We start from the raw sequence: 19974 nt of genomic DNA, 5'->3' as shown, positions 1-19974 counted from the left end.
GAGTTTCCCTCCCATCCTCCCCGCCTCACTCCACGGTCTTCTGTGCAAGCACACTGAAGACTTTACAGACTCCAGTGCTTTTGCCCTCACAGGTGTGTTAATAATCCCAGATTAAAATACTCCAGGGGAATTTATCAGTGATATTCACTGACCTCCTTTAACAAACAAAGCAAAACAAAAACCTGAGGATTCTATCCAGATAGCTGATTTCCCTCTGTCTGTGTGATGTTAGGAATATTTAGGGATGGCCTGGAGACAGAGGAGCAAAGGTTGGTTTTCAGTGTATATGTAAAGCCTCATTTTGGTTTGAAGCAGTGAAAACTGGAGAGAGAGGGAGAGAGGTCAAGCTGTCCGGTTTAATCAGATTAGGACGGATTCTGCTGATGAATTAAAACCTGCAAGTAGTTACTAGGAGCTCAAACAGCCTGGCAAGAAAGTTGGCTGGAGAGGAAGTTGCTGTTGCTGCTGCTACAGAGAAATCGGGACAAACTCACATAAGGAGGTACGGATTTTCTTGGGAGACAAAGAGGGAAAGTGGAGGAGTTTGGGAACTTTAGACTGTGGACTTAATGATATTGCACCCCCCCCCTTTTACTTATGGTAATGTGTATTAGTTCACTCACTTTCAAAATGTGGTGAGCCAACCCTGACGCATTTGGGGCCCTCCTGCTCATTCTGCTGAGTGGGGCTCTGGACCTCTGCCTGAATGTTCTACCCTAATGGCACCACTGGGAGGGGAGGCTTCTTATGCGCTCAGCTGCAACTACCCACCTAATTTAACTCTCTCTCTCTCTCTGTGTTATAAGCCAGCAATGCCAGCAATCAATATAGAGGATTTGAGCGAGAAGGATAAACTAAAAATGGAAGTAGAACAGCTCCGGAAAGAAGTCAAGCTGGAACGACAACCAGTGAGTGCTTTGTGGCTTCTTTTACTTACCTTCGGGACGAGGAGCTGTTGGGTTGGAACAGCTCCTGTTTTCAGCAGCAGGCCGATCAAAGCCCTGCCGTATTTATTTGGAACAGGCGTGTGAACTTTTTGGTAGCAAAGCAGTTTGGCAATTTGACCAACTTGCATTATTAAAGGAACCTCAAAAGGAGGCCCAGATTGAAGAGGTGGACTGGGGCAGTTTCATCACCAACAATCCTCTTGGGAAAGCTACGTGAACAATTGGATTTCTAGGCTCGGGAAAAATCAAAACAAACTAAATGAAACCTTTTCTCCCCTTTAAGTCACTTTTGATACATAAGGGAAGCAAGTAGGGACAAAAAGTCTAAAGAGAAAGATTAGTCCAGCCGGATTGCTCTCAAAAGGTGCACATGTGAAATCCATAGGAACATGAGATGCTGCCTTATACTGAGCATTGGTTCATCTAGCTCAGTATTGCCTGTACTGACTGGCAGTGGCTCTCCTGGGATTCAGACAGGGAGTCTTTCTCAGCCCTATTTAGAGATGCCAGGGATTGAACATGGCACCTTCTGCATGCAAACCAGATGCTCTGCCACTGAGCTATAGCCCTTCCTTTCAGAGGGGTGGACAGGAAAAGGCTTCACTTTTCTAGCTATGGTTGGGGCTGGGGAAGCAGAAGTACAGTTGTTCTTTTTTAGAAATGGGACTGCTTTCTCTTCTTTTGTTGGCTTTCTGCAGATTTACGCTTGGTACCTTGATGATGATGATGATGATGATGATGATAGATAGATAGATAGATAGATAGATAGATAGATAGATAGATAGATAGATAGATAGATAGATAGATAGATAGATAGATGTTAACCCTGTTGTTGCTGATAATGTGGGACCTGCAACAGAACTTCATTCCAGAATCCAGCCAGCCAGCTGGTCACACTCTCTCGCATTACCAGCCCGCTCTACATTATTATTAAGTTGTTTTGGTTCACCCTCCTCTCTCCTTAGGTTGTGTTTGTGTGTTTACTTCTGCAAACTTTGGGGTTCTCCAGAGCAGTGGATGGTGCCATTTTGGCTACACAGGGATCCGCGCACTGAGAATGAGTTCACTATTAGTATATAGGATCATCCATAATATAGGAAAATGTAAATAAACAAAGTACTGTTGTAGGGAGTCTCAAACTGTTTTCCTGTGGGGATCATGTGAGGGCCAGTCCTTCGACTCCAGCCTCTTTCCTTTACCCCTGTCAGGTAACCCAAAAAAGTCTCTCCCCATTCCTACCCTGCCGCTTGGTGATAATACAGCCAAACTCTCCCAGGCTGGTCCTACCATTAGATGCCAGAATGAGGCATTCCACCTCAAGCAGAATACCTGTTGGTGTCTTATTATTAATAATATCATTTTTACCTGCCTTTCTATCAAAAAAGACCCACAAAGTAACCAGAAATAATAAAAAATAATAAAAAATAAAGTACAAATAACAATATATCATAAAACAACAAGCATATCTATCACAGAGCCATAAAAGAGCAGCATAAAAACCACAACAGCAAAAACACCAGTCAGCCAGCATGTTCTCTAGGGAACTGCCAAAAGGTGGGCAGTAACAGATCCAGGTAGATCCTAGACAGGAGGCCATTCCACAGCCATGGCACTACAACCCAAAAGGCCCTGTCCTTCTAACAGTCCTACTGTATCTCCAGTATTAGGGGTTGGGGAGAGGCATGAAGCAGGGCATCCAATATCGCTTGAGCATGTTGTTGTTATTGTTAATTGATTTTATATCCTGCCTTTCCTCCCAAAGGAGCTCAGAGCAGCAAGGCACATTTGGGGGAATGAGGAGTTCTTAAGCTGCATTTAGGACCTGTTAATTATAGTAGTCCAGTCTGGAGGTAACTAGCTGATGAGCGCCTGTGGCCTGGTTTGCGTTTTACAGGAAAGGGCCAAGCTGGTGAATGAGTCTTCAGCTGGAAAAAAGAAACTCTGGCAGTTATGGCTATCTGGGCACCTGATTCTTCATGCCTTAACACCAGGGATGGGGAACCTGTGGCCCTTCAGATGTTGAACTACAAGTCCCATCATCCCTGACTGTTGCCTGTTCTGGCTGGGGCTGATGGGAGTTGGAGTCTAACATCATCTGGAGGGCCACAGACTCCTCCCCCCTGCTTTACACTTCCCCCTGTCCGACGGTACTTCTTGTCTGGTTTATTTCTGTCTGTTCTATGTCCAGTCCATCCATGCTTTAATTTACTGTTACATATTTACAAAAATGCAAGCAGTGCAGCACTGTCTGGATTTTCTGTCCAAGACACAAAGTACCTTTGGTTGCCTCTTCTGCCCCCCCCTTTCCCCTACATAACCACAATTTGGGAATCACTGACACACTAGGGAATGGTTATTGACATCAGCTGCAAAATTGATGACACAGCCTGAACTCAAATGAAAACTGTAATTACAAGGAAAGGGGAGAAGCGTGAACAGGCTAATTATGGGGTAAGCAAGCAAAGGGCTAAATTTAGGGCTTTTTATTGCTTCAGTACAAGACTTCAGGGAGCCGAGGTGTGTGGTATAGTGTGCAAAGAAGAAATGGCCTGATGACTTGGGAAGGAAAGAGCAATTTGGGCACCATTCAGAATTATGAATGGTGTGATAAAATATCTCCACATGATTATTTCCAGAAATCTGGACAGATGTGCCTCTCCTGACAGAACTTATGCAGTAGAGAAGTGCAGATGTTTGTTTGTTTATTAAATGTATATCCTGTCCTTCCTCCCAGAAGGAGCCAAAGATGACAAACAAGTGATAAAATACTAAAAACCTGTTTTAAAACATAATCTTTAAAAACCTCTTAAAATTAATTCCAGTACAGATGCAGACTGGGATCAGGTTTCTATTTAAAAGGCTTGTTGAAAGAGGAAAGTCTTCAGTAGGTGCCAAAAACACAACACAGATGGCACCGGTCTAATATTTAAGGGGAGGGAATTCCAAAGAGTAGGTGCCCCAACACTAAAGGTCCGTTTCCTATGTTGTGCGGAACGGACCTGATGAGATGGTATCTGCAGGAGGCCCTCACCTGCAGAGCGCCAACTGAGTATATAAGAGGTAAGACAATCTTTCAGATATCCCTGTCCCAAAGTTGTATAGGGCTTTATACACCAAAACCAGCTCCTTGATCTTAGTCCGGATTACAAGAAACAACAATTCCAAAAAGTTCATCCAATGTACTGTTATTTTTCACTAATATCCAACCATACCCAGTTGACCAGGATTGGGGAATCTGTGGTGCTACAGATGGATTCCAACTCCCATCAGGTCCAGCCAGTATGGCCAGTGGTCACGGACGATGGGAGTTGTAGTCCAACAGCATCTGGAGGGCCATAGGTTCTGTATCCCTGCAGTAGATACCATTTAGGCAAGCAACCACATCAGTGGAAAAACACATGCTGTGCCTGCAGAAGGACTCAAATTCAATCCCTGGCATCTTCAATTAAATATCAGGAAGCAGATGATGAGGAAGACCTCTGCCCGAGAACCTCAAGAACCACTGCTAGTCAGAAGAGACAATGCAGGACTAGAGTCCAATTCAGTGTAAAGGCAGCTTCACATATAGATCCCGGTGTCACTTGGAACCACACGTTTCACATAGCTGTAAGCATTAGCAGTAGACTGGATTTCAGCTCTTGGGGATATCTCATTTGTTAAGGTAGTAAATATTGTGCTTGGAGCTCAGATAATGAATAGTAGACAAACTTGGCCACAGTCATTCATGGTTTAGTAAATTTCAGATTAGACAACTGTAATGCACTCTGCATGGTGTTTTAAAAGTGTGTGGAAACTTTTTCCAAAATGCCACTAACAGAATTTTAACTAGGGATGAAGCATATTCACCTGGCATTGTATCATCTTCTTTGTTTTATCTCTTGGCTTCCTGGCCTTATTCCAAGGTGTTGGTTCTTATCTTTAAAGTCTTATATGGCCTGGGACCTGAATACTCTCAAGGCCTGCCTCCCCTCATACACCATCTTGCACACTTGGTGGAGGCACACTTGGTGAAGGGATATGAGAAATAGAGCCTTTGTGGTTGCAGCACTGTTCTTGTGAACTCCTTACCCAAGGAAGTCCATTTGGCCCAATGTGCTCATTTTATGTTGACCAGGCTTATTCAGAAGGATTTTGGTAATGGCCGATTGTCTTTGCTGCTATAGTTTTGAGGATTATTTTTTTTTACTGCTGTGTAACAATTTTTGTTGTCTGTTTTATTTGCCCTTTTGTTAGATTCTTTCATTTACTCTGAATTTTTCTGACCATGGGATTTACATTTTTAATCATTGTGGGTGATAGTCAATTAAGTCATAGAGTAGAGCCAATGAAGAGCCGGTCTACTCTGAGTATGCCTAATGTTGGATATCATCTAATGATAAAAAATTCTATAGCAAAAGCATTACCTTGAGATGGGTGTGTGGTTTTTATGTAGCAAATAGGAAGCAAATTGATGGCGCAGACCATTCCTACTATTCAGCGCATGTTCTTACATGCAAAATTCAAATATCTCTTAATCTGTAATTTAGCTTATAATGTATACTTTTAACTGCTGCTTTTATTCTATAAACTTGCTTTTAACATTGATTTTATTGACAAATTTAATGTATAATTTATATTCTTTGTAAACCACAGAAGTTTTATTTACAGTTAATGGTATACAAATGTTGTTAAATAAAAATAGTTACTTTTATTTATTATGTTTTATTTATTTATTAAATTTATATCCCGCCCTTCATCCCAGTAGGAGCCCAGGGCGGCAAACAAAAGCACTAAAAACATTTTAAAACATCATAAAAACAGACTTTAAAATATATTAAAACAAAAACACCCTTAAAGACGTATTAAAACAAAACATCTTTAAAAACATTTTTTCAAAAGCTTTAAAAACATCTTAAAAAAAAAAAGGTTTAAATACATCTTAAAAAGCAACTCCAAAACAGATACAGACTTAGATAAGGTCTCTGCTTAAAAGGCTTGTTGAAAGAGGATGGTCTTCAGTAGGCGCCAATAAGATAACAGCAATGGCGCCTGTGTAATATTTAAGGGGAGGGACTTCCACATGGTAGGTGCCACTACACTAAAGGTCCGTTTCCTATGTTGTGTGGAACAGACCTCCTCATAAGATGGTATGTGCAGGAGGCCCTCACCTGCAGAGTATAGTGATATGCTGGATATATAAGGGGTAAGATGGTCCTTCAGGTATCCTGGTCCCAAGCTGTATAGGGCTTTGTACACCAAAACTAGAACCTTGAACTTGGCCCAGTAGCTAATAGGTAGTCAGTGCAATTTTTTCAGCAGGTGGGTGACATGTTGGCAATACCCTGCCCCAGTGAGCAGTCTCACCGCCACATTTTGCACCAGCTGCAGCTTCCGGACCAACCTCAAGGGCAGCTTCACAAAGAGCCCATTACAGTAATCCAGTCTGGAGGTTACCAGTGCATGGACAACAGTAGTCAGGCTATCCCGGTCCAGAAATGGCCACAGCTGTCTTACCAGCCGAAGCTGGTAAAAGGCACTCTTAGCCACTGAAGTCGCCTGGGCCTCTAGTGACAAAGATGAATCTAGGAGCACCCTCAGACTATGTGCCTGCACTTTCAGAGGGAGTATGACCCCATCCAAAGCAGGCAACTGACCAATTATCTAAACTTGGGAACCAGTTTTAAGCTGGGAAACATGTATTTGTACATAGCAATCTGTACTGTTTTGCTTCTAGTGTTAACATTAATATGTGTAGTGTGTGCATCACTGTGAAATTGTCTTCCAATGCTACTCTTGTATAAACAAACCTGATCTCTGTCTGTCTGTCTGTCTGTCTTTCTCTCTCTCTCAAGGTTTCTAAATGTTCCGAAGAAATTAAAAAATACATTGAAGAAAGATCTGGAGAAGATCCTCTGGTGAAAGGCATTCCCGAAGACAGGAATCCTTTTAAAGAAAAAGGAGGATGTATTATTGCTTAGAAGAACATGGTTAGGCAATGCTGAAACTGGAATAAAAAGCATCGTAGCGTAACTAGCCTGATTTAAGTTACAGGAATCCGTGTTGAACAAATAGATACTGGTTTAAAAAAGAAGGAAAACAGAACATGTCTGCTGTTAATTTCATTCCCTGAAGCGGATTCTTGCTTAATGTATCCCTAAATAAGTTTCTAGAGGCTGTTTCCTGTTCTTTTAATTTCCTGCACGTGCTGGTTTGAATAATAAAAGAAATCTATTTGTATAATCAATTACAGTGTTATTTTGCTAAAGAAAATGTTAAGATGCATAGTGAAATGTGCTTTTTGTTGTTGCAGAAAATAGATAATAAATAAATAATAAAATAATAATAAAATTTTATTTAATTAGTCGCCCATCTGTCCGCCTAAACAGACACTCTGGGCGACGTACACAATATAAAAGAGTATAAAAACATATACATACAGCAAATTACAATATTAACAGCAATTCATCTAACCATCCTTCAGTAATACAATATAAAAACCTAACCCACCCCAGAAATCCCATAGGCCTGCCTGAACAGCCAGGTCTTTAAAGCTTGGCGAAAAGCCATCAGGGAGGAGGCGTGACGAAGGTCAAAAGGAAGCAAGTTCCAGAGGGTGGGGGCCACGATCGAAAAGGCCCTCTCTCTGGTCCGCACCAGTCTAGCTGTTTTCACCGGTGGGACCGAGAGAAGGTCTTGTGAGGCTGATCTTGTTTGGCGGCATATTTGGTGATATTGGAGGCGTTCCTTCAGATAGACTGGGCCGGAACCGTATAGGGTTTTAAAGGTTAGTACCAACACCTTGAATTGGGCCCGGTACACAACTGGCAACCAGTGTAACTCCATCAACACTGGGGTAACATGGTCCCGGTGACGGCTCTGCTTTATTAAGCGTGCCGCCGCATTCTGTACCAGTCGTAATTTCCGGACCGTCTTCAGGGGTGACCCCACGTAGAGCGCATTACAATAGTCTAATCGAGAGGAGACCAGGGCATGTATCACTCATGGGAGCAGGTGTAAAGGAAGGTAGGGATGCAGCCTTTGTACCAGATGAAGTTGGTACCAAGCTGCCCGGCTCACTGCAGAAACCTGAGCCTCCATAGACAGCTGGGAGACCAAAATGACCCCTAGGCTGCGGACCTGGTCTTTCAGGGGTAATTTCACCCCATTAAGTACCAGGCCAAAAGTTCCCAGCCTTCTTTTATCCCCCACTAGTAACACCTCGGTCTTGTCGGGGTTTAGCTTCAGCTTCAGCACCTTAATCTTAAGAGCACCATGGTGTAGCACTGCCATATAAATATAGGGAGCATATTTATACCTGGTGTATATTATCATGTGGGTTGTTTGGGTTTTTTTGTTGCAAGTGACTTACTTCAAATTAATTGTTTTTTATTTATAAAACTTCTCTACCACTTATTTATATATAAAAAAATCACAGCACACAATGCAAAGTCCCTGTAAAACCAAATCAATAAACAACAACTGCAATCAGGTGAATAAACTGCAAAAACAAAAACATTATTCCAATACGCACAGTAACTAGAACAGCAGAGACCGGTAATATGAAGTTAGGAAATGCATGGATAGACAAATAGGTCTTCAACTGCTAACGGAAACACCCTACCATCAATGCCTGTCTGTTATCCAGTGAGTGCATTCCACATGGTGGGTGCCACAATGGAGAAGGCCCTTCCCCGGATCCCAATAATTCGAACCTCAGTAGATTGTGGTGCTGTCAGGAGGTCCCCATCTACAAACCATAATGACCTGGGCTATCTATATGGGCAGGTGGTCTTTTGAATAATCTGGTTCTGTGCTGTTTAGGTCAGTGTTCTTCAACCTAGATATTTTTAAACTACAACTTCCATACTCTCCAGACAGCTTAGCCAATGGTCAGGGATGATGGGAGCTGTAGTTCAACAACTTCCGAGCACCCAAGTTTGAAGAACAATAGTTTAGGGCTTTGTAAGTCAAATCTTACAGTTTAAATTTGAGTTGGTAGTTAGTTGGCAGCCAGTGCAGATCCTTCACTGTTATGTGTGTGTGGTACACGAGCAACCTCACTGCAGCGCTGCTTTTGGTGCACATTCTGACCTTAAGGGGAGCCCCACAGAGATCGTTTTAAAGTAAGCTGGGAAACATGGTCTCCCTAATTAAAATCCTACATCAAAGAAAGCAGATTCTGCAACATTATATATTGTGCAAATAAATTAAATAAATTGGTATAATCTCTTATTTTGCAGTTTTCCCCCCAAACTTTTTAAAAATGGTAAAGGTATCCCTGCGCTTATAGCGTGAGTCGTTTCCAACTCTTAGGGTGATGTCTTGCGACGTTTACTAGGCAGACCGTATATATGGGGTGGGATTGCCAGTTCCTTCCCCGGCTTTTCTTTATCCCCCAGCATATGCCGGGTACTCATTTTACCGACCACGGATGGATGGAAGGCTGAGTGGACCTCGACCCCTTTTACCGGAGATTCGACTTCCAACTCAGTAGTTTCCCTAACTCAAGCCCAAGGGTCGAATGTGGCTTTCCAAACCTTATCCGACTGTTGGGACTCTCCCCAGGCCACCCTACCACATTTCCTATACTGCACCGCCCTTTGAGTGCTTTTGCTTGGCCTGAATGTTTCCTTCAACTCTGATCATTCCTCTTGCTTTCCTGACGGATAGAGAGGGTTGTGTGAGAGGGAGCAGAAACAAGCCAACTGTCCAAATGTAAAATTTGCATTCAATGCTCTGCCCACTTTTGCCTTTGGTCCTGCCTACCCCTGGCATGTGGCCCCTGGAAAAGTTGCCCAGAAGGGAATGTGGCCTTGGGATGAAAAAGGTTCTCCAGGCCTGCTACTTACCTGGAAGTAAAAGCCATTTTATTCTATGGGACTTCCACTGGACTAAGTAGGACTTACTTCTGGATAGATGTGCATAGGATTGCACTGTTAAGTGATTCATCGATGAGGGGCGTGGAAACATTTTCAGCTGGAGGGCTGCATTCCTTCTTGGTCAAAACAAAAGTGGTCAGGCTACCTCCATTCACAGGCCGCAGGACCACACATATACAATGAACTCTCCCTAGCAATTATTGCCATAGTGGGGTAGGGATGATGTAACCAAGTGACTGCAAATTTAATTGACTAAGGCTGCAATTCAGTACATATCTACACAGAAGTAAGCTCCATTGGATTCAATGGGACTTACTCCCAGGTAAGTGTGAATTGGATTACAGCCTAACAGTAAAATTCTACACGTGTTTATTAAGAAGTTCCACTAAAGTCAATGGAAATTCCTCCTAGGCAAATAGGTAAGCGATTGCAGCCTACATTTTTAAAGGTATGGGACTGCAGCAGATTTTTAAAAATATGCACTTTAGTTACATAAACTTTATATACTTTTTTTAATACAACTAGCAGCTGGCAAGCACCGGACAGGAACTCTTCCCCCCTTACACAGGAGGGCATATCTCTTCTAAGATACTGCTGCTAGGACACAAGGTAGGACACTCAGTATTGTCTACACTGACTGGCAGCAGCTCTCCAGGGTTTCTGACAGAAGCCCATCCCAGTTCTTCCTGGAGAAGTTGTGGGTTACCCTGGGGACACTGCATAAAAAAAGATGCTCTCCCAAAGCTATAGCCCATTCCCACATGCTTGCATTATCTACAAACAAGAAAAACAGGCCTTTTGCTTCAGAAACATATCTTTTATCCACATGTAAATTTGAGAGCCAGTGTGGCATAGTGGTTAAAGTGTTTGACTGTGTTCAAATCCCCACAGCGATGAAGCTCACTGGGTGACCCTGGGCCAGGCACTGCCTCTCAGCCTCAGAGGAAGGCAATGGTAACCCCCCCTCTGAATACTACTTACCATGAAAACCTCCATAACTCTGAATAGACTTGAAGGCAGTCCATTTCCATTTTCAAATTTGATAGCCGCCTAAAGATGTTTTGATATATTTTAAAGTCTGTTTTTAAAGTGTTCTTAGTGTTTATGTTTGCCACCCCGGGCTCCTTCTGACAGGAAGGGTAGGATATATATTTAATTATTAATAATAATACTCGTATGAATAATTAAATTTACATTTGTGTGCAGCCGTGCTAGGCGTTTAGGTGCCAGGGCCTGCTATGTACGGATCCAATCTGGTAGGGAAGCCAAATTAACAGTCCGGCATCCTCTGCTCAGGGACCATCCATGAAGCGAAGAGCCACAGCTAGAGGGAGACCAATGCATCCATTGCTGTTAAATGCAAAGCTCAAAGGGGCGGGTTCAAGAGTCGGTAATTTTATTCCCTCCCCGCCCGACTTCCGTCGGAAAAGCCGCGCATGTCCTGCACTCGCTGGCCCTAGCCATGGCCCTGCGTTGGTTTTTCCTGCTAAGCCGCAAAGAGGGAGCCAAGTTACTGCTCCCGCGCGGGTCGGCTGCTGCCTCTACTTATGGCACCTTCCAGGATTTTTCTCGCAGGCAGAGCAGGAGCGCCACCGCTGCCGCCTCCTCCCCACCCTCCGGGGACTGCTTAATATACACACAGGAGCATTTCGCTTTGAGAGCGTCTTTGAGAAAGGTATCTGATCCGGCGGGCCAGCTTTGTTGGGGCTAGGGACGAAAGAGGCGGCTGCGTCAAGGGCATTTCCCCACTATCCCGTCCTTGTGCCTTTGCGTAGTGAATTGCGCGCTGGAGTCGGCAGCCGGTGGCCTTTGGTTTAAGGCTTCTAACTCCAGCGGGGGCAGGAGCTTTTTCCCAGTCCCGCAAGCCACTGGGTAGGTCATGCAGTATTTCCAAACTCTGCATGTATGCACGTGGGATTATACAGCCACAAGAGTGGCTGTATACTATAGCCAGCGTAGATTTTTCACATTCCGCAATGTTAAATTGAAAATACTCCCGTGCCATTCTGATGCTTCCCATAAGCTCATTTCAAAACAAAACCTTACAAAATTTGTAGTCCTGAACTCGAAAACGCTTGCTTAACAACCCTCTTAATTTTCATGGTGATACACAAAACAGTTAGAGAGAATCGAGAGTTCAAAGTCTAAAAAGAGAGAACACCGCCCTGCCCCCCAGCCTTTTGGACTTTCTGTCAGAGTTCTCATAGTAGGTTGAAAGCCATGTTCACAGAGTACCTGTAATCCTATTACTAACGTTGCCCCATACTCTGACCTTCATTTTCTGCAGTTTAAAAGTTAAAAAATGCCTGGCTGATTTTTAATTAATTTAAGAATTTTGGCTTGAACTCAATGATAATGTCAGGCATGCTCAGTAAGAACCAACTGTCAGTGTTCTAAAAGCCAGACTCCCAGCTGCTGGGGTTGCCTAATCAGGGGGCCACACCCACACCAGACTTTGATTTCATGAGAGACAGTCATGGCTTCCCCCAAAGAATCCTGGGAAGTGTAATTTAGGAAGGGGGATGAGAGGAGACTCCTATTTCCTTGATGAAGGCTCCAGTGGCCAGAGTGGTTTAACAGTCAGCTGCTCTGATTGAAGCTCTATGAGGGGAACAGGGCATCTCCTAGCAATTCTCAGCACCCTTCACTAACTACGCTTCCCAGGATTCTTTGAGAGAAGCTATGACTGTCCAAAGTGAAATAAAGGCTGGTGTGACTACATGTGCCTGCTGTAGAATAAAAAGATGGGGGGAATGCTGAAAAGCAGTGATACTGTTCACAATGTTTTCCTTTTGGAAAGGAAAGGGGCCACCCGCTGCCCAGGGCCGCTGCTTTCCCCCTCCTACCACCCTCCCTGCCCCTCCCCCAGGTCAGTGTTGGACTACAACCTAGGAGACCAGGGTTCAGATCCCCACACAGCCATGAAGCTCACTGGGTGATCTTGGGCCAGTCACTGCCTCTCGGCCTCAGAGGAAGGCAATGGTAAAACTATGTCTGAATACCGTTTACCACAAAAACCCTATTCATAAGGTCACATAAGTCAGGATCGACTTGAAGGCAGTCCATTTCCATTTTCACACATGATTGCACAGATATAAATCCCATTGAACTCAATAGGTATGAAAATAATCAAACCCACCCTTCCTTTTCCTCCCTCCTGTTTCCTCTCTTGCTCCTGCCCTCCCCCTTCCTTTGCCCCTCCCTCCCCAGCCCTTTCCAGTGCCCTCCTTCTCCCCATGGTCAGTTTTACTTCTCTTAAGCATGATTGCATGGGAGTAAATACCACTGAATTCTATAAGCATGCACATGATTAAAACTGCCCTCCCCCCTTCCTTTGCCCCCTCCAATCCGCTCCTTCCCCCTCCTCGTCCCCCATGGTCAGTTTTACTTATCCTAAACATGATTGCATAGGAGTAAATCCCATTGAACTCAATAAGCATGCAAATGGTCAGACCTGCCTTTCCCCTCTCCTCTCCCTTGCTCCTCCCCTCCCCTCTTCCTTCCTCCTCTCCTGCACACTACCGCCCTCCCCCCAGTCAGTTTCACCTATCCTAAGCATGATTGCAGGGGAGTAAATCTCACTGAACTCAATAAGCATGCAAATGATCAAACCTGCCCTCCCCTTTCCTTTGCCCCCCTCCAATCCGCTCCTTCCTCTTCCCCCTCCCCCGCCTCCTCCGCCATGATCAGTTTTACCTATCCTAACCATGATTGCATAGGAGTAATTCCCATTTAACTCAATAAGCATGCAAATGATCAAACCTGCCTTTCACCTCCTTTCCCTCTCCTCTCCCTTCCTCCTCCCATCCCCTCTTCCTTGTTCCTCCTTCCCTGCTCACTCCAGCCCTCCCTCCCTCCCCTGGTCACTTTTACCTATCCTAAGCATGATTGCACGGGAGTAAATCCCACTGAACTCAATAAACATGCAAATGATCAAACCTGTCCTCCTCCCCTCCCACTCCTGCCTGCTCCCCTCCCCCTCCTCCCCCCTGCCCTTCCTCTCCTCCCCCCTCCCCATCCCCTGTGGTCAGTTTCACCTATCTTAAACACAATTGCAGGGGAGTAAATCCCACTGAACTCAATAAGCATGCAAATGATCAATCCATTCTCAGCAAACTTGCACAGGAGCCCATTTCTTACCTCTCGGATTAAAAAGCAGAGAAATTCACTATAGGTAAAAAACCTTGTGGTTTAAGAATGTACCTATAACCCACAGATATTTCTATCAAACTTTAAAAAGCAGGGAAATTGGGCAGCTATAGTGAATGCACCAGGGGAGCAGGAGCCTGACCTCCTCTCTGAGATATTGCACTGCCCTACAAATTTGTCAAAATGCAAACACAATTTGGGTTGGTCTTTCACAGTCCAATCCATTTTCTGTGTAGCTTGGAAGAATTTGGTAACGTGCCTCTGAGCATATGGTGAGTGGTGGCAACACCTGCAATCAGCCCAAATAATAGAAAGAAGACGTGCTGTGCTGACCTTGTTTTAGCAGGGAGGAAGCAACATTATTAAGATAGTTGATATAGTTCAGATAGTTACTTTAAATATGTCTGATTTACTTTGCAATTTTAGTGAAGTTTCCTATAGGAAATCATTTTCTTTTGTTTCTACTTCTGTGAATGTGTGAAGTACAGCAACACTTTGCAAAATTTACACTTTACAATTTGCAAAATTTACAAAAAAACCCTCCAAAAATAATTGTGGATTAATGGCACTGACTATTCCGCAGAACAGCCTCCATTGGACCTCAGGAGTGTCTCAGTTTGCACAAGATAAAACAGTGGGAGGTGAAATATATTCTAGCAAAATTCTAGGTGTGCTCTATGTTTTTAATTGACCGTGCCTTAAATGAGGTGGTTTAAACATAGCAGGCTGAAAACATGCATCCTTTTTTTTCCAACAGCTAGAGTCATTGCTGAAGTAGTAACATATTGTAATCAGTCTGATTTTACATCAAACTGCAGTTTCAGATTCAAGTGTTAATGCACCCAAAATAGAAATAGAGCATAACCTCCGATTTGAAACACAAAAGGCTGTCTTCACCATCATATGACATTGACCAATAAAAAGGCTTTGACATTATTAAAAATAAATTTGACACAGATTTCTAGGATGAATAATGAGGGAAATATAATTTTCTAGATTAGATTCTCTGTAGAAATATTAGTAACACAGGAAAGAAGCAAAGTAAGAAGAACACCACCAAACATACAAAAATATAATTCTCCATCTTTGGAGATGGCAGATGTTGCCACCACTCACCATGTGCTCAGAGGCACATGTTACCAAATTCTTCCAAGCTACACAGAAAGTGAATTGGACTGTGAAAGACCAACCCAAATTGTGTTTGCATTCTGACAAATTTGTCCAATATCTCAGAGAGGAGGTCAGGTCTCCTGCTCCCCTGGTACATTCACTATAGCTGCCAAATTTCCCTGCTTTTTAAAGTTTGATAGAAATATCTGTTGGCTATTGGTATGTTCTTAAACCGCACAGTTATTTGCCTGTTAGTGAATATAATAATGATTAAATAGGCAGCTCCCCCGAGTTGGAGCTTGATAGTAGCCACTGGTGACTTACACCCACATGCACTATATAGTAATTGATGCAGGTTAGGTTAAGTTGCACTTAGTTCTTGTTGAAATCAGTGGGATTAAGTCAAGATTTTTCACATTAATTTCAATAGGACTTGAATGCAAATGAGTGTGGGTCCAGCCCATAATATTTAAATACTTTTATAGCAGTGACTTGTCAGTCTCAACGCCCAAGGAGAGCACGATGGCAGTTGCACTCCCTTGCTGCTGATCGCCAGCAACTGTTATTCAGAGGCATACTGCTGCTGAATATGGAGGTTCCATTTAACAATCATGGCTGTAAATCAGGGATAAGGAGAGTTTTTGGTCTGGCAGGCGAGATAACTGTTTGCTCCCCACCCCATGGCCTACTTTGACAGGTGGGCAGGATAACTGACCTGTCAATCACTGGATGCCATTATGATGGGCATGGGGAACTCAATTCCACAACTGATCCAGATGTGTTTCTGTCTGCCCCACACTTGGCATCACATATGATATCAGATGTTATGCAGTTGAGTGTGGCTTGGAGAAAACGGCCTCGTGGGTGAAACTGGAACCATGCAAGACCAAAGGTCTCCCACCTTTGCTGTAAATAGATCTGCCCTCTATGCCTCCCCAGTTCTTTGTTTTACACTAACTAGCCCAAAGGCTAGAGGTGATTTAAAATGTGGATGATTTAGCAGCACCCAGTCATTGCTGTTCCGCCTTAAGCTGGAATTGGAATAGCAACTCTGCTTCCAGACTTCTAATACCATGTTGCCAAGTGGGCAATCCCCCTTTCCCCAGCCCCAAATGACTGAGGTTGAGGGCAATTTTCATTGGGGCCATTGCATGGGGGAAAGGGTTAAGCACATCCTCCTTCCTCATAAAATTCCTGGTCGTGATTGCTTTTCTTGCTGCAATAAAGGAAGGATTGGGATGGGGAAAGGAAAAAAAACCAATAAAGGCAATGCTGTTTGGAAACTGAACGGTTAAAATTGATACCCGGAGAGAGGGACCATAGAGAAAAAAATGGCTAGAGCATGGTAGCCAGCACTCCCATCAACCCCAGGTAGTATGGCCAGTGGTCAGGGATTTTGGGAGCTGTAGTTCAGCAAGATCTGGAGGGCACCATGTTTAATTTCCTGGTGATAGAACAATCTATACAGGTCAGAATTGCAGTGTGACAGGTCATGCTTTTTGCTTGCCTGGATGCAGAAGAATGTGGGAATGTGAAAGAACTAGCCTACTGTGCAGAGGTAAAAATCAGATTTATAGCTCTGTCTGCTTTTTCTCTGGCCCAACCTCCACTAGCGTGTGACCCCAGGAAGATTGCCCCAAAGGAAATGTGGCCCTTGGGCTGAAAACGAGTATAGATGAAGGGTGGGCTATAAATATTTAGAATAAATTAAATTAAAATAAAATAAAATAGATGTTATATATAAAACTTGGTTGGCCTAATTCCAAGGACTTCATTCAGAGAATAAGAAACACAAATCAACCATTTCTTCCACTGGTTGTCTCCCATGATATTGCAAAGGCATACAACATCTTTCCAATTACATGTTAAAATGACACCATGGGAGTTTTCCAGAAACAACCCTCAACTTATAGAGCAGTGATTAGCAAACAACTCTTTATGAATTAGCATACAGTTGTGCAAGAAGCACACACAATGTTTTCTGCTGACTGGCCGCTTGACATGCTAACTTGAAGATGCAATGAATGAATACTGATCTCTTTAACCTAGTGGAAAGACTATTTTCATGTTGTCTTTCTCCAAATACATGTTTGAGCAGCTCATGACTTAGAACCTTTTTGGTTACTTTATAACAATGACTTCTGAATAGGACAAGGGTGGCCAATGTGATGCCCTCCAGATGTTGTTGGTCTTCAACTCCCATCAGCTTCAGCCTGTATGGCCAGTGGTCAGAGATCATAGGAACTGTAGTCCAGCAACATCTGGAGGGCCCCATCCTGGCTATCCCTTAGAATAATCTGTCATTACTTTAGCTCAGGATATTGTTCCCTGTTATTTGTTTGCAGTCACAATAGACAAAGCTGACTCCAGGTCTGAGAAGGCTGGAAAAGTGACTTCTGGTGGTCCTCTTGGTGCTTACTTGGCAATTACTATGGCAGCAAGAGAGCTCTGATGAGACTGCCATTTTAATTTTCCACAGTGAGATGCTACATAGAGGGCATTGTGAGAAATTGCAGCTTCTGGACACAACTGCCTGTTACTCATTGGATAAGAGTGCCAGCGAAAGGCGGGCCCAGTACCAGGTATCAATATTGATTGATTCCTTATATGCTTTGTAGAAATTTCAACATCCTGCAAGCTTTTCAGCAAGCAAGCAAGACTAGAGACTATTTAGGACGGCTAGGTCAGGAGATCCTAGACTTATTTTTATCCTATTTTCTAATAGCAAACTTGGGTACTGAATTTTGATGGCTAAGTAACCAAAATGGGGCTGTTGAGGAACAAGAGGGAGGTCTCAGCATGCTCTGGAGAATCCTGGAATTTGCAGAATGTTTAGTGGGAAAAAATGATGCCACTCAAAACAGCTCAATGGACTGAGCATGTTCAGTCGCCTCAGAATACAGAGTACCTATTGGGAGGGAGACCTGGGGGGTGGGGAAGAGGTAGAATGGAATGGAGTATTTTGAAAAAAGGATGGGTTAGCTGGCTGGCTGGAACATCTAACATTTGTACCAAATTCAATAATACAGATCTCAAATCCATATTGCTACAGACCTATTCTCCATGAATGTGTCTAATTCCCTTTTAAAGCCACATGTCACCAGCTGTTACTTCATCTTGTCAGAAAATTCTATAAATTAATTACATTTTGTAATAATTGATTACATATGTAATTACATATTTTTGTTGTTATATGCCCTCAAGTCGATTATGACTTATAGCGACCCTATGAATCTTTTGGATATATTTATAGGGTTTTCATGGTAAGAGGTATTCAAAGGTGGTTTACCATTGCCTTCCTCTAAGCCTAGGGCACCCGGTATTCCCAGGCGGTCTCCCATCCAAGTACTAACCAGGCCTGACCCTGCTTAGCTTCCAAGATCAGGTATGTTCAGGGTAGTATGGCTGTAGGCAAATTACATATTTTACATAATTACATATTGTACATTACATATTGTAATAATTAATTACATATTGTAATTAATATGTAATTATTTGTTGAATCAACCAATCAACTAATCAATTAATTTTTGTCTGTCCTGATTTTAGTCTGCCAGTCCACTTTTCGGTTGACCCCCAGGCTCTAGTACAGGGGTGGGGAATATTTGCTGGACTCCAGTTCCCATCAGATCCAGTGAGCATGGCCAGTGGTTAGGGATTATGGGAATTGGAGTCCAGCAACATCTGGAGCGGCAAAGTTTCCTTAATGGGAACATGCAAATGTGTGGGCTGCCAAAGAGAAACTCACAGCCACTTTAGCCCTCCCCATCTTCTTTATTCCTGGGTTCATGGTAAAGCAGTCTCCTTCATAACCACAAGCTGTAGCCAAGAACAAACCTTGGCTACAGCTTGTGGTTAGCAAGCCTAACCACAATCCCAAGTTTGGATGACGTACTAAGCCAAACCTTGGTGTAGCTCAGGGTAGCACAAGCATTAAAAAAAAAGACCAGGGAGGAGCAAAGTGGCTGTGAACATGTCTCCAGGAACCTGTGCAGTCCCATTAAGTCACTTTGGCTTACCATGATGTATGCACCAGGCCACTGTCACCTTTTTTTGGGTAAACTAAGAATCCCTAAATACTTTAGCCTTTCCTTAGGGGCAAAACCCCCCTCTAATTGTGCCAGGTGCAGGTCACAGAACACATGTCTGAACTTCAAATAACCCTTTCTGCTTTAAACTCCCCATTTTGCCATGATAAATACTGTTCTTGGCTTGTACTTTAGAACCTTCCTGTAGACATCAGTAAAAGACAAGGGAAGTTCATTACTACCATTGGCCGAAAGCAATGTCCTCTTGTCTTATCTTCTTTGCACATAGAGGCAATAGTGTTGTTGCACTTGCAAAATGAGAAAGAGGGTACACTTCAATCTTATCTTGACTGCACTTTTCTGCTAAATGAAAGTATCAACAAATATTTGAGATTCCAAAAAAGAAAGGGGAGGCGGTGTGCTTGTTGATGGGAGCATAGCCATAGTCAGGAAAGGATGTTAAATCTGAGAAGTTAAATCTTCAGTTAAAAACAGTGGTGTGTTCAGTTAGAGCATGTATTTAGCAAATGAAAACATAAGAAGATCCTGCTGGATCAGGCCAGTGGCCCATCTAGTCCAACATCCTGTTCTCACAGTGGCCAACCAGGCCACAGTGGCCATCCAACATTTGATCCTCCCCCAGAAATTGATACAGCAAGAATGGACATTGTAGGAATTGCTTTAGTTCACTCAGCTTCTGGTGATTCCACAGATGCATGTGACAAGGGTCACAAAGATGGAAATGAACAAAACGAGTAGGGGGAAGAAATTATGTTTCTCCATTTCCCCCTCCCTGTTACCCTAAACTGTCAACACAACAAAAGACAAGGTGCATGCGAGTCAGTTTTGTTTCCTTCCTAGATCAATCAAGATGTGTAGATA

At 43.3% G+C, this 19974-nt stretch overlaps 2 protein-coding genes and 1 pseudogene across 3 annotated transcripts in view; 2 read left to right on the top strand and 1 right to left on the bottom strand.

The window, feature by feature from the left end:
• Positions 1-7230, top strand: LOC133365064 (guanine nucleotide-binding protein G(I)/G(S)/G(O) subunit gamma-11). Its single transcript, XM_061586363.1, has 3 exons — positions 1-502; positions 807-908; positions 6779-7230. The coding sequence occupies exons 2-3, from the start codon at positions 813-815 to the stop codon at positions 6902-6904; spliced, it is 222 nt and encodes a 73-aa protein (XP_061442347.1). The 5' UTR covers positions 1-502; positions 807-812; the 3' UTR covers positions 6905-7230.
• Positions 7231-11208: 3978 nt separating this feature from the next.
• Positions 11209-19974, top strand: part of LOC133364807 (probable acyl-CoA dehydrogenase 6) — a 77192-nt gene continuing 68426 nt past the window's right edge. The window contains exon 1 of one of the 2 annotated variants that reach the window (XM_061585668.1): positions 11209-11480. In XM_061585668.1, coding sequence (XP_061441652.1) covers positions 11268-11480 — 213 coding nt within the window. In that variant the 5' untranslated portion in view covers positions 11209-11267. Of the gene's footprint in view, positions 11481-17543; positions 17647-19974 lie in introns of those variants that run through there. The other variant, XM_061585669.1, reaches the window with a different exon arrangement.
• On the bottom strand, positions 18369-18477 carry LOC133365671 (5S ribosomal RNA; annotated as a pseudogene).

Source organism: Rhineura floridana, chromosome 10 (genome assembly GCF_030035675.1).
Source record: "Rhineura floridana isolate rRhiFlo1 chromosome 10, rRhiFlo1.hap2, whole genome shotgun sequence".
Classification (NCBI taxonomy): domain Eukaryota; kingdom Metazoa; phylum Chordata; class Lepidosauria; order Squamata; family Rhineuridae; genus Rhineura; species Rhineura floridana.
The sequence above is the reverse complement of the archived record's forward strand: the minus strand, read 5'-3'. Positions and strand labels throughout refer to the sequence as shown.

Coding starts and splice junctions, on each gene's coding strand:
- LOC133365064 (XM_061586363.1), top strand. CDS start 813: ATGCCAGCAATCAATATAGAGGATTTGAGCGAGAAGGATAAACTAAAA. Junction 909..6,778: donor TCAAGCTGGAACGACAACCA/GTGAGTGCTTTG, acceptor CTCTCTCTCAAG/GTTTCTAAATGTTCCGAAGA.